Genomic DNA, 14,827 nt, shown 5'->3' with positions numbered 1-14,827 from the left:
GAGGATGTTCAACTTTTTAAAAACATATGGACTTCTGTGATTGTCAGATTTTTATATAAGCACCATTAACTATTTTATCATGAGGACAAAGACGCTATTTTCAGCTTCAGTAAAATCCCAGCAGCAGTTAGTTTCCTGGTCCTCATGTGACCCTCACGTCCTCCCCCAGCTAGTAAGACGCCACTCCTCCCCAGCAGGGTCACAGACGGCTGGTACCCCCAGGAGGACATCATCACTGCTCTGCATTTCTCACCCACCCTTTAAAAAGCTCTGTAGAGTGCTGCCACATTAGAGTACACACGTTTTTATACCTGTCTGTTTCCCCAACAAAGCCTGAGAACCAAGACCATTCCCCGCTTATCACTGAACACACAGACTGAAACAGTGCCCCTAAACATGCATCCTATATATGAAAAGATCCACTACAAAATTTATGTTTCAAAAAACAGATTCATAAAGGGCATATTTTCATTCAGCTGAACAGATGACTGCAAACAGGAGATGGTGGTGTTGAGATGGTCACAGATTTACCACTGTAAACAGGTTTTGTTTACCACAAAAAAAAAAGTCTGTCTCCTCAGGGTATACACTCGTCTGCTAGGTAGTAAAGAGAAGTTAATTATAAAAATAAGGATTCAATATTATAACATAAGCAAAAAGCAGCATTTTAAAAACCGCATAGTGGTTTTAACTGGATCATTTCTGTGGGTGCCTAAAATGTGACATCTTTATAAAACAGCAAACTGCTGTTTGTTCTATCACAATTAAAAAGTATTTTCTAAATTTAATGCTCATATCCATGAACACAGTGCTTTATCATAAGGAAAAGGAAAGATTAGGTGCTGTCATACATGGCTTCTCTCTCACAGACACACATTCTCCCCTAGTTCCATGGTACACAAGTTCAGGAATGCCCAGAGCTCTGTTACACACACACACGCACGCACACCACACACCACACACGCACGCACACACTCTTCTACTTCCATGGTACACACACATGCACTTCTACTTCCATGGTACTGCTACCTACCTGATTTACAAGTTCAGGAATGCCCAGAGCTCTGTCAATCTCTTCCAGGCCTGTGGCATCTGTGTTGCTCAAGAGTGTGTGCAACTGGTCCAACAGTGCTCTTTCATCACTCTGGCCTTCTAGGTTAGAAGGTGGCCCAAGGAGATCATCCAGGGAATTCCTAAGAATTGGCCTAAAAAGAGACATGTAATCAACTTCAATGGTGCCTTTCCTCTTTGGAAAAAAAGGCAAAGTAACCCCACACGATATTTTTAACATGCAGTAACTCAAATGATACAAGTATTAATTATAAACTAACAGAACAGCAGACTAGAACAAGTGGCATCAATTTAAATTCAAGACCCATCATTCTAAACCTCACCAGGTCATCTTCAACCACCATATCCTAGCTCACAACTTCCAACCCCACCACCAAAACGTAGCTGCTAGATATTTAGAGGACAGCAGAGATTTGGCAGGGGCAGGGAGAAGGATGGGAGGAATGCAGAGGGCAGTGTTTTCAAGAACCTACTAGAAGAGAAGTGACAGTTAGGATACTTGCAGGTTGGAAAAATCAAAAAAAGAAAGAAAAAAGGGAGACATGCTGAACTGAGTCTGGGGATCTACCAAAATAACCTGGTTTCACACATGGCCCACAGAGCTCACGTACGACACACCCCACACACCCACAGCAATGCCACAGCTTTCCAACATATCACAGGAGCATGGAGCTAGACAATATATCCAGCCTCAGAAAAATTCTGTGATGTAACTATTCGCTCTCTACCGAGCAGAGAAACAATCAAGCTAATAAACTCAAGTAATCACACTTCCATCTTTTCAACAGATCAATTCGTTTTCATTTGTTTAATTTATTGTAGAACTCAAGTTAAAGCTGACATTGACAGAGGGCCTCTTTCATGCAAATGAGTTACTGACCAAGCTGAAAAGTGAAATACAGGCATAATCCACAAAAATAGAAGAGCGCTTTATTTTACTTCCACCTTCATCCCTGAAATATTTTAAACAATTTTAAAAAAGAATTATCCAATCCTTAATAATGAACTTTTCAGAAAAGCAAGGCTCACCCTCCGAGCACCATTTATCTTGTCAAACTAGTGCTAGCTTATACCCCTCTGCGTGGAAGAGGACTGTTACATTATGAGACACAACTGTGGCACACGGAAGCTCCAGGCATGACCACTCGACCGTCCTGATGGCTGACAGTACAGTGCTGTCTCTTCCCTCTCCAGTCACCACCACTGCCTGCTGTCTCGGCGTTATTTTACACACAGATGGCAATGAGTACCTCATTCATAGAGAGTTTTTCTCATTCTCTTCCAGGTTTGTTCCTATGCTCTAACCCCCTTCTACATAATCCAATGCTTCCATTCTCTATAGAGCCACTTAATAAAGCCCCACCTATTTTGGGTCCCATGAGGGCCTTGTTCCATGGACAACATGCCATCTGGCCAGGAACCAGGTTGGTTTGATGGTGCTGCTTGGCCATAAGGACTGACCCCCATCCCCATGGGAATCTCACCAGGCCCTGGGGGAGCAAAAAAAAAAAAAAAGGTGGGTGGGGTAAATGTTCAAATAAGTCAATGGCAAAAGTTGGCCTAAAACATCCAGTTTTCTTTTCTTCTGAAGGGGCTACTTACGCATCTGAAGCATCTGTGGCTGTGGCTGCTGATGCTGCTGCTGCTGCATCACTGGTCTCGCACCTGGGATGCTATTGGACCGAAGTGGCATGGCGGGCATCGAGCCGCCCATGGCAGGTCTGGGTAAAGAAGCATTATAATCAGTTCCTGGTCTCCCCATGGCATTTGAATTCACAGGTTCCATGCGGCTGGCCTTGGAGCTCGGTAAGCCCCAATCTCCTGAGGAAGGCGCCTGATTCACAGTCACATTTCTGTTTGGCCCACCTGAAACAGAAATGATGAGGTATTTTCCATATTGGAAAGAAATTCTTATGTCATACAGATGCGATCATTAAGACACAAGATCCTTGACAAAAAAGTGCTTTGTCATTCTCAGATTAGGGCTGGCCAACAATTTCTGACGGGCCACCACAGGCACACCTTTGCAATACTGTGCTTTGCATATACTGCCACTTTTACAAGCTGAAGATCTGTGGCAACCCTGTGTTGTCATATGATGGCTAGCATATTTTAGCAATAACATGTTTTTAAGTTAAAGTATGTACATTCTTTTTGATACGGTTCATGAGTTTCTAACAGCAAGTATACAGATGTGATTTGCCATTCTCTCCTTTAGTAGATCACGTTTTGTCAGAACGCTCTGCTATGACCTGTCCATATGGGATGGCCCTATACAGCATGGCTCATAGCTTCATATCAAAAAGATATGACACCAAAAGATGAGTCCCCCAGGTCTGAAGGTGTCCAGTATGCTCCTGCGGAAGAGTGGAGGACAACTACTAACAGCCCCAGAAAGAATGCAGAGGTTGGGCCAAAGCGAAAACAACACTCAGTTGTGGATGTGTCTGGTGATGAAAGTAAAATCCGATGCAGTATAGAACAGTATTGCATAGGAACCTGGAATATTAGGGTACACGAATCCAGGTAAATTGGATATAGTCAAGCAGGAGATGGCAAGAATAAACATCGAGATCTTAGAAAACATTGAACTAAAATGGATGGGAATGGGTGTATTTAGGTGACCATTATATCTACTACTGCGGGCAAGAATCCCATAGAAGAAATGGAGTAGTCCTCATAATCAACGAAAGAGTCTAAAATGCAGTACTTGGGTGCAACCTCAAAAATGAAAGAATGATCTTGGTTCATTTCCAAGGCAAGCCATTCAACATCACAGCAATTCAAATCTATGCCCCTACCAATAAGGTCGAAAAAGCTGAAATTGATCAGTTCTATGAAGACCTAGAAGACTTCCTAGAACTAACACCAAAAAAAGATGGTCTATTCATCACTGGGGATTGGAATGCAAAAGTAGGAAGTCAAGAGATACCTGGAGTAATGGGCAAGTTTGGGCCCTGGAGAACAAAATGAAGCAAGGCAAAGGCTAACTCAATTCTGCCAAGAGAATGCACTTGTCATAGCAAACATCCTGTTTCAACAACACAAGAGATGACTTTACACATGGACATCACTAAATGGTCAATATCAAAATCAAGGTGATTACATTCTTTGTAGCCAAAGATGGAGAAGCTGTATACAGGCAGCAAAAACAAGACATGAAGCTGACTGTGGCTCGGATCATCAAACTTCTCATATCAAAATTCAGGCTTAAACTAAAGAAAGCGGGAATAACCACTAGGCCTGCCAGGTAGGACTTAAGTCAACTCCCCTATCAAAATACAGTGGAGTAATGAGTAAGACTCAAGGCATTAGATCTAGCTAACAGTATGCCTGAAGACCTATGGACGGAGGCCCATAATATTGTACAGGAGACAGCAAACAAAATCATTCCAAAGAAAAGGAAAAGCAAGAAGGCAAAGTGGTTATCTAAGGAGGCTTTACAAATAGCTGAAGAAAGAAGAGAAATGAAAAGCAAGGGAGAAAGGGAAAGGTACATCCAACTAAATGAAGAGTTCCAAAGAACAGAACAGAGAGGCAAGATGGCCTTCTTCAATGAACAGTACATAAAACTAGAAGAAAACAAAAGGAGAAAGACCAGACACCTCTTCAGGAAAACTGGAAATATCAAGGGAACATTTTGCCCAAAGATAGGCACAATAAAGGACAGAAATGGTAGAGACCTAGTAGACACTGAAGAGACAGAGATGAAAAGAATACAGAGGAGAACCATAAAAAGACCTTAATGAACCACATGACTATGATGGTGTGGTCAGTTACCCAGAGCCAGATGTTCTCGAGACTGAAGTCAAGTGGGCCTTAGGAATCTTGCTGTTAATAAAGCTAGCGGATGCAAGGGAATTCCAGTAGAGCTATTCAAAACCCTAAAGAATCATGCCATCAAGGTGTTACATTCAATATGTAAGCAAATCTGGAAGACCTAGCATCGGCCACAGGACTAGAAAAGGTCAATCCTCATCCCAATTCCCAAGAAGGGTAGTACTAAAGAATGTGCTAATCATTGGACAATTGCACTCATCTCCCATGCTAGTAAGGTCAAGGTTAAAATTTTGCATGCTAGGCTTCTGCATTACGCTAACCAAGAACTTCCAGAAGTCCAAGCTGGGTAGAAAAGGAAGAGGAACCAGAGATCCGACTGCCAACATTTGCTGGATCATAGAGAAAGCTAGGGAATTCCAGAAAAACATCTATCTCTGTTTCAATGACTAAGCTAAAGCCTTTGTGTCAATCATAACAAACCATGGAAAGCTCTTAAAGAGATGGAAATACCAGACCATCTTATCTGTCTCCTGAGAAACCTGTATGCAGATCAAGAAGCAACTGTTAGAACCCTGTATGGAACAAGTGATTGGCTCAAGATTAAGAAAGAAGCACAACAGCACTTTCTGCTGTCACCTTGTCTGTTTAACCTATATGATGAGCAAATCATGAGAAATGCTGGGCTGGATGAATTACAAGCTGGAATCAAGATAGGCGGGAAAAACATCAACAACCTCAGATATGCGGATGATACCATTCTAACAGCAGAAAGCGAAAAGACTCTTGATGATGGTGAAGGAGGAAAGTGAAAGAGCCAGCTTAGAACTAAATATTAAAAAGACTAAGATCATGGCATCTGGCCCCATTACTTCAAAGCAAACAGAAGGGGAAAAGGTGGAAGCAGTGACAGATTTCCTCTTCTTGGGATCCAAAAATCACTGCAGATGATGACTGAAGCCAGGAAATCAGAAGACAGCTGCTTCTTGGCAGGAAAGCTATGAAAAACCTAGACAGTGTGTTGAAAAGCAGAGACATTACTCTGCTGACAAAGGTCCATACAGTCAAGGCTATGGTCTTCCCAGTGGTCACGTACGGTTGTGAGAGCTGGACCATAAAGAAGGCAGAACGCCAAAGAACTGATGCCTTTGAACTGTGTTGCTGGAGAAGACTCCTGAAAGTCCCTTGGAAAGCAAGAAGATCAAACCAGTCAATCTCAAGGGAAATCAACCCTGAACACTCATTGGAAGGACTGATGCTGAACCTCCAATATTTTGGTCATCTGATGTGAACAGCCGACTCACTGGAAAAGTCCTTGATGCTGGGAAAGATTGAGGGCAGAAGGAGAAGAGGGCAGCATCAGAGGATGAGATGGATGGATGGCATTACCAATGCAATAGACATGAACTTGGGCAAACTTCGGGAGATGGTGAAGGACAGGGAGGCCTGCCGTGCTACAGTCTATGGGGTCACAAAGAGCTGGACACAAACAACATTCTTTTTTAGACATAATACTATTGCACACTTAAGAGACTACAGTATAGGCTTCCCTGATGACTCAATGGTAAAGAATCCACCTGCCAATTCAGGAGGATCCCTGGTTTAATCTCTGGTCCAGGAAGATCCCACATGCCTTAAAGCAGCTAAGTCCATATGCCACAACTATCGAGTCTGTGCTCTAGAGCCTGCTGCTGCTGCTGCTGCTAAGTCGCTTCAGTCGTGTCCCACTCTGTGCAACCCCATAGACGGCAGCCCATCAGGCTCCACCGTCCCTGAGATTCTCCAGGCAAGAACACTGGAGTGGGGTGCCATTGCCTTCTCCAATGTATGAAAGTGAAAAGTGAAAGTGAAATCGCTTAGTCATGCCCGACTCTTCGCGACCCCATGGACTGCAGCCTACCAGGCTCCTCCGTCCATGGGATTTTCCAGGCAAGAGTACTGGAGTGGGGTGCCATTGCCTTCTCCGGCTCTAGAGCCTAGGAGCTGTTAAGTACCGAAGTCTACGTACCTAGAGTCTGTGCACCACCACAACTGAAGCCACCACAACGAGAAGCCCACACACCACAACTAGAGACTAGTGCCCATTCGCCAAAACTAGAGATAAGTCCACACAGCAATGAAGACCCAGCACAGCCAGAACTATATAATTCAAAAAAAAAAAAAAAGTGATACTACAGTATAATGCAACCTAACTATTATGCACTAGGAAATCAAAAAATTCACGACTTGCTTTATTGTGAAGACTCCACGTCCCCAATGCAGGGGACCCAGGTTCAGTCCCTGCTTGTGGAACTAAAATTCCACATGCCACATGGCACAGCCAAAAAATAAAGAAAAGAAAATGCCTTGGACAGAAAGCCTCCTTGAGAGTTTAAATCACCAAGACACAGAATAAGCGAAGGATGCTCATAAAAGAAACATGCTCCTGTTATTCAAAATCCTATTTAACTCTATTTCAGTGGCTGTAAGTATTTTAAATTTGCTTTTCCCAAAAGAAATTTAAATTAGACCCTGATGCTGGGAAAGACTGAACGCAGGAGGAGAAGGGAACGACAGAGGATGAGATGGTTGGATGGCATCACTGACACGATGGACATGAGTTTGAGCAAGCTCTAGGAGTTGGTGATGGACAGGGAAGCCTGGCATGCTGCAGTCCATGGGGTCACAAAGAGTCAGACACAACTGAGCGACTGAACTGAACTGATATTAATTAGAAATAACATACCCATATTTGAGCCGTAATTTTCCTGATTATCCATCATTCTTGGATTGCCGCCCAACATGGGTTGCTTTGGTAACATGGGGAAAGCACCAATATTCTTTACTGGAGGACTTGAGCCAACGGAAACAGGACTGTCTAGAGATACTGCCCGGTTATACGGAGGACGGACAGACTGTACAGGCTGCGGACTCCTCAAACCTGTTAAAAACACAGAAGCATGATACATAAATATCTTCTGATGGTGCAGTACATAATTAAGTACAAAACATAAATACCAATACCACCCACCCAAGAATATCTTTCTTCCCAAAATGAACACTGTCTTTTTTTACAAAATAAACACTTAGCACCAAAAGAAATTCAAAAGAATAAAGAAAATTGGCCTCCTATTTCAAATAAAGTAAAAAAACAAGAGTCCTGGTGTTTGCTGAAGTACTGGGCACTTTTCTACAGCCTGACATAGTCATTCACATTCAGCTTCACTTTATATTAAATAGTAAAGATTTTACCAATGTTTCAAGGTCCTGGAAGTTCTTCAATATGCATACTTAAAGTTTAAAATTTTACATTTAAATATAACCAGATAAGTTGCTTCTAGTCAAATAAGGACTATAACATAAAGTTTCCAAATTTTTTTCCCAATCCATTAGACTGATCTAATTATCTATGCATTATAGTTGAGGAAACAGTGCCACTAAAAATGAATAACCACCTTTCCAGATAACTGTGGGATTACTCTTTTTCAATTGATACATGTAATATATCTTTGTTACGCTGATGAATCTAGAAGTACTCAGGTACAGGCCAAAAGTTAGGTGAAACCAGCAAACACCAAAGTAAATTAGTATCAAAGGACAAGTTTTGATTTGCTTTTTAATCTGATTCTCTGTGGCCAAGACAAATAAAGGTACTAGTAAGGACCGAGAACCTACGACTCACCTGTAGCAACCAAAGAAGAATATTTTCCTATAAGTTACATGATTGCTGGCCCCATATTAGTTAGAAATAGGAAACTGTACAAAAAGGTTTTTAAAGCATCTACGTTATAAATTAGTAAAAAAAAAAAAAAAAGAAAAACTAAGGCAGAGTACACGTTTTAAAGTTGGGTCCTAGTCTTAATGTAAGAGTACACACAGGTGTGCAGAAAAGTTCAAAAGGCGGCAAGAATAAAATCTAGTTCTTTCTTACCCAGAGAATTAGCTCCTTGAAACATCTGTGGCTTAGTTCCCAGGTTACTACCACTTGTGGGTATGGAATTATTGTAGAAGTCAGAATTAGTCAGATCACCAAGAATAGCATCTAGATTATCCAAGTCTCCGGATCCCTGAAAATATTTTTTTTTAATTAACCAGTGTTCATTACGAGATACATAGGTATAAACATATTCATCAGAAGAAACGAAACAGGAACAAGTGAAATACAATAGTTATCCTAAACGGTAATGCCCAGCGTAGAGGCTGGCTGATTATGACTATCCCTACATTTCCACCTTAAAAGTCAAACACAGATTCAAATCCTGAGATAAATCGATAGGTTTGGAAATGCTTCCAAAGGGGCACTTTTAAATTTACTCTAGATATTTAATTCTCAAACTGAAGGATATTTTCCAGCAAACATTAGTCAGAATCATGAGCTGACAGCAACGTCTGCCTCTACACATACTTCTGAAAACACATACGATTAATAATAAAGACAAGCTGACGTTCAACAAATTCATAGCTATGCTTTAAAAAGGGTTTTTGATCAGTACATTTGGGAAACACAAAAAAATTAAACAGACATCCTAACAGTAGAACTTCTCCAAGACTTTAATTTTCTCAGGTGCATATTAGTGTCTCCCAGAGACGTTACACAGTGTCCGGGAAATGTTTGTACAGAATGTGATCATGTACATGAAACTTGACTTTAGGTAAAAATCAAAATTATCTTCCTTAATTCAGAAGGTTTTTTCCCATTTCTTCTATACACTTAATGACCTAATGTGCTCATTCCAACAAAAACCTTCATGAAAAATTTCAAATTGGCTGCTAATGAGGTGAAGTCACATTTGAAAGCGTACACATCTGATATTTCTAAATTACATAATATACTTTACTGATGCTCAGAAGAGTTACCAAAAAAATGACAGTTCCAGATTAATCTCCATTAAATAAACCTAAAAAACAAAGTAAGAATTTGTGTATAACCCTTTAAAACACAGAAAAGATGAAATATAAGGATCAAGCTGGAATATGCAGAAGACAAGTTACCTCTTCATTTGTTTCTGTCTTAATTTTAGCATCTTTCTCTTGACTCGAGCTCGGAATGGCGGAGCTGCTGCACTGACTCATCTTACTGTCCACGCCTTCCACTTTGGGCTGGAGCTCTTTGGCAAGTGTGTCACTAGGATCGTCCCTGTCCAGCAGATACCTAAGCAGAGCATTACTTTCCTTTTTCTTAGGACTGAGTTGCTCCTGCTTGACGTTTCCTTCTACACAAGACGTCGTACTGCTGGTGTCCTTCCCAGTGGCTTCAGCGGTAATCTTGGCTACTTCTGCTGGTGAATTTCCATTCTGGAGCAACTTGTGCAAAATCCGGTGCTTCTCTTGCAGCAGTGACCCATGCATGTTGGATGTGGAGGATACACCTCCGGAGGTGGAAGAGGAGACCCCAGAGGGGCTGGTGACACTAATGGAAGAGTCTTTACAACTTGAGTCCAGGGGGGAGTTGGTCAAGGAGGAATGACCCCGGTCATCAGAAGAACAGGTGAGTAACTGCAGCAACTTTTTGTGACCCTTGCTTTCCAGAGGAGCCCGCTGATTCTCAGACCCTTCCACACCGCTCTCCTTACTTTCTTTGTCGTTAATGTGATCTCTGCTATTTGACTGACACATTGAACTCTCCACTGGATTCTGGTCGCAATACAAGCCTAGGGGACTCTTGGAATCCTGACTGTTCACTTTACTTGGTTGAGTTATATTCATATTAGGGGAATTATCCAATTTGGGACCTGGCGAAGACAGTGTAGATAAAAGAGAAGTCCCCACGCCCTCACTGATAGCTTGAAGGGCACTCAGAGAGCTGCTAGAAAAGCTGTGACTCACGGTATTGCCAGAAGATCCCATGGGAGAGTGCACGCCTGGATTTGGAAAAAAAATCAGGAAAAGAAATAAACTATCATATGCTGTAAAAAACACCACTTACCAGTTCAAAGTTTCTATTTTAAAATAAATTAACAAGAATTACAGTGGTATGGAAAGAAAAGAATTACTAAAAAATAAAACAAAATGCAACACAAATACCTGCAACAGGAGAAAACTGGTGTGAGGCCATCTTTGGACTCCCTCGATTACGAGGAGAAATCATGATATTCTGCTGGCTGGAGCCGAGACCAGGGCTCCCGTGTGGAGGGCTACTCATGTTGAGACCGTAGGTACTGTTCTGGTAGGAAGATGGTGACTGCATGCCTGGCCCGGGGTTCATGGAGGCTATGCTACCGGAAGCCCCATACCTGGCTCCACTCATCTGCCCCGCAGTGCCAGGATCAGTTAAGCCGTAAGTCCTGCTGCTCAGCATCTGTAAGCCTGGATTTGGTGACATACTCATGCCGCCTACTGAATTGTTGCATCCAGCTGCTGGAGGCCTAATGCCTTGTCCAACAGGATTCGGGTTTGGTCTATACCCATTCTGTTCCCTGCAAAGAAACAGAACATCAGAGTTCTACTAAAAACTTACAGGCATGGGGACACCCCTGGTGGACCAATGATGAAGAATCTGCCTTCCAGCGCAGGGGAAGCCAGTTCAACCTGTGGTTGGGGAACTAAGAGCCCCCATGGCACTGGGCTACCAAGCCTGTACACAGCAACTACTGAGCCCACAAGCCACAACGAAGGCCCTAAACAGCCAAGTAAGTTTAAAATTTTTAATTACAGGCATGTGTTAAAAGCCTGAGTCTGATTAAAAAAAAAAAAAAAGGATGAAAAGTCCCAGAAACTTAACTTCTTGAGCATCATTCCAATACCTAGTGACCATAACAATTTAAATATTGATCAGTCATTAATCTAATAACATACATTTTAATAAGCCACAGAATCTAATGAGTGACACCATGAGAGCACCATAAAGGACCCAAAGTTTCATTAGCTGGAATCTCGGTGGGGCTTTTCCCTATGCAATTCCCCTATACTGAGGGGTTAACCTGGAGGTGCCTACAAATTACTCGAGATAATTTATGGGTGAATATCCTGCTCCTTCATGTGTTGCTCATTTACTGTTAGCAACAGCAACAGTAACCATTTCTTCTTGAAGTCTACCTCCAAATTTTAAATTCCATTCTTAAAAGTAATGTATCATTAGAAATGAAAAGTAACACAGATAGTCAGATTTTATGTATTCTTTTACCCATTAGCCTTCCTATCCTCCAGCTTTCCCAGGAATTGTTTGATGAACAAATTCTCACTCTCACATAGAAATGTAACCTTAAAAAAACAAACACCATACGACAGGAATCTAAGTGCACTTGAGCAAACCCAACAACCTGTCTATTTTTCCACATTAATTTTTCTCCCTTTTTACATTAACAATAAAGCATCTTGAGAATACTGATGCATTTAATATGAGAACTCACAGTAACCAACCATTACCTCTGAAGAAAGTGTGTTGAGACAAAGCCATGACGGTCATTTGTTACAGGATTTCGGAATAGTTTGCTTTTTGTTTGCGCAGTCACTATAGTGCCATCAGCCAAAGAGAATCGATACAGCGGGGTTTCTGCATGGCCATGGATATAAGCTGTTGGGGAAAATATCCTATTAGTTGCAAATACAATTGGCAAAACAAACACATACAGGGGAAAAAAGAAAGTAAATATGCAAGTCCAACATCCTCAAAATCCAGCAAAAGACTGAATCTCACCAAAATTAGGAACAGGCTAAAATAACAATGTTCAACAATCATTTTCCTCCCCGACACAGACGAAAACAACTACTGTCACATATGTGTCTGTATATATATATATATATTTAAGGCTCTATAGCCTCTTGATGAAGGTGAAAGAGGAGAGTGAAAAAGTTGGTTTAAAACTCAACATTCAGAAAATGAAGATCATGGCATCTGGTCCCATCACTTCATGGGAAATAGATGGCAAAACAGTGGAAACAGTGTCAGACTTTATTTTTCTGGGCTCCAAAATCACTGCAGATGGTGACTGCAGCCATGAAATTAAAAGACGCTTACTCCTTGGAAGGAAAGTTATGACCAACCTAGATAGCATATTCAAAAGCAGAGACATTACTTTGCCAACAAAGGTCTGTCTAGTCAAGGCTATGGTTTTTCCAGTGGTCATGTATGGATGTGAGAGTTGGACTGTGAAGAAAGCTGAGCATTGAAGAATTGATGCTTTTGAACTGTGGTGTTGGAGAAGACTCTTGAGAGTCTCTTGGACTGCAAGGAGATCCAACCAGTCCATTCTGAAGGAGATCAGCCCTGGGATTTCTTTGGAAAGAATGATGCTAAAGCTGAAACTCCAGTACTTTGGCCACCTGATGCAAAGAGTTGACTCATTGGAAAAGACTCTGATGCTGGGAGGGATTGGGGGCAGGAGGAGAAGGGGACGACAGAGGATGAGATGGCTGGATGGCATCACTGACTCGATGTACTGAGTCTGAGTGAACTCCGGGAGTTGGTGATGGACAGGGAAGTCTGGCGTGCTGTGATTCATGGGGTTGCAAAGAGTCAGACACCACTGAGCGACTGAACTGAACTGAGCTGACAGCACCCAAACGTGATGACAAATGAGATCAAGAATCAACCTCCAAATTCCTTACCTTCTTGATAGTGACGTTTCTGGGACCATGACTGCCCATCATTAAGACTAAAAAATCTCTGGATACACCTTCGGATTATGTCTTCAAAGCCAGGTCTCATGGAGGATCTCAGTGAATTGGTGTCTATAGTAATAACTTTCCCTATTAAACATAAAATTGCCACTGTGTTTAATTTCATCACTGTGCCTTATTTAACTACAATGGCTTTCATTCTTTACTCTCATAGGCAAAAGGGCAGGCCAAAATTAAAAATTCATGATCAGGTCAAGAATTACTCCCAGTAATTCTCATTAAATTACCCACATTTGTGAAAAGTGTTTATAAAAAATGAGTTTGAAGTTACAGAAAAGAAATACTGGCTTCTGATTTGAAATGCAATTTGAAGAGAAAGCCAGGTACCTCTACCTTTTTTTGTTGTTGGGTTTATTTGAGGGATTTGAAGTGTCAAACACACCCAACTCAAATGCCTACGGTTTAAGTGAGTCTCCTTCAGGGTTGTGTAACAAACATCAGAAATAATCCATGCAAAGTATTCATGACAGTGGGCGTGGGCACTTAAAAGACAGAACAGGCTGTAAAAAGTTAACTTATAAAACTTCCCAAAATGAACAAATGTACACACATGCACAGTTTCTACCTGAAAGATCGTGTCTAGTGATAAAGCTCTCAGGACTTGATGGAAATGCTCTTTCTCCAGTGGTAATGCGGCGTGCCACACAGATCATACAGGACTGCAAGTCTACAACAGAAAAGTTAACCTTTGATGCGTCTATTCAATAGGCAAGTAAGAATGTGGAATTCACTAGGAAGAATTAAACAAGTGTGGCTGCTATTGCTTGATAAAACATCATGGGCAAGTGATGGCTCTCACCTTCCCCTTCCTCCATCATAGCCCGCGGCTGGGACAGGGCAAAGCACTGCATCGTCTCGTATCTCTGGCGCATTTCGGGACTGGTGTTTATGTCTTCCAGAATGTCATGTGGTATTTTCATCAACATACGGCAGTTAAATGTATGGCTTTTTTGTCTCTGGGTCTCATTTGTCCAGGTAACTCCATTAACTTTAGGAAACAAATAGAAAGGAGTTTTGTAAAGGCTAGCAATTCAGTCCATGACTATTACCAAGAATTTAAGCTATAAATGAACTATTTGCCAATAAGAAAAAAAGAATTTAAGCTGTATATATTTTCTCATTATACATCTTCCACAGTACAACACAGTTCAAAGCGACAATATATAAAACACTGGAATAACTTCAATTTCAAATTCAACAGGTACCTCACATATTTTGTAACTCACTGTATATCTTAGACCCATGAAATGTATACCAAATTTTAAATTCATATTTGAAAATTTTGTTATTTATAGCTTTCCCTGTTCTATATAGTCATCACTTGACTTTCAAAAGTATATTCAATTTTCTAAGAAATAATTAAGAAAAAAAAATTTTTTAA

At 41.3% G+C, this 14,827-nt stretch overlaps 1 protein-coding gene across 11 annotated transcripts in view; it reads right to left on the bottom strand.

Annotated features, from left to right (window-relative positions):
* Positions 1–14,827, bottom strand: part of NCOA3 (nuclear receptor coactivator 3) — a 122,498-nt gene that overhangs the window by 13,682 nt on the left and 93,989 nt on the right. For all 11 annotated transcript variants that reach the window (XM_061437868.1, XM_061437870.1, XM_061437871.1 and 8 more), the window contains 11 exons: positions 14,246–14,434; positions 14,012–14,113; positions 13,375–13,515; positions 12,193–12,340; positions 10,852–11,243; positions 9,820–10,688; positions 8,759–8,894; positions 7,574–7,768; positions 2,674–2,937; positions 2,435–2,561; positions 1,034–1,205 (listed from right to left, as the gene is read on the bottom strand). In XM_061437868.1, the coding sequence (XP_061293852.1) occupies positions 1,034–1,205; positions 2,435–2,561; positions 2,674–2,937; positions 7,574–7,768; positions 8,759–8,894; positions 9,820–10,688; positions 10,852–11,243; positions 12,193–12,340; positions 13,375–13,515; positions 14,012–14,113; positions 14,246–14,434 (2,735 nt within the window). The remainder of the gene's footprint in view (positions 1–1,033; positions 1,206–2,434; positions 2,562–2,673; positions 2,938–7,573; positions 7,769–8,758; positions 8,895–9,819; positions 10,689–10,851; positions 11,244–12,192; positions 12,341–13,374; positions 13,516–14,011; positions 14,114–14,245; positions 14,435–14,827) is intronic.

This window comes from Bos javanicus, chromosome 13, assembly GCF_032452875.1.
Source record: "Bos javanicus breed banteng chromosome 13, ARS-OSU_banteng_1.0, whole genome shotgun sequence".
NCBI lineage: Eukaryota > Metazoa > Chordata > Mammalia > Artiodactyla > Bovidae > Bos > Bos javanicus.
This window is presented reverse-complemented; position numbering and strand designations above follow the sequence as displayed.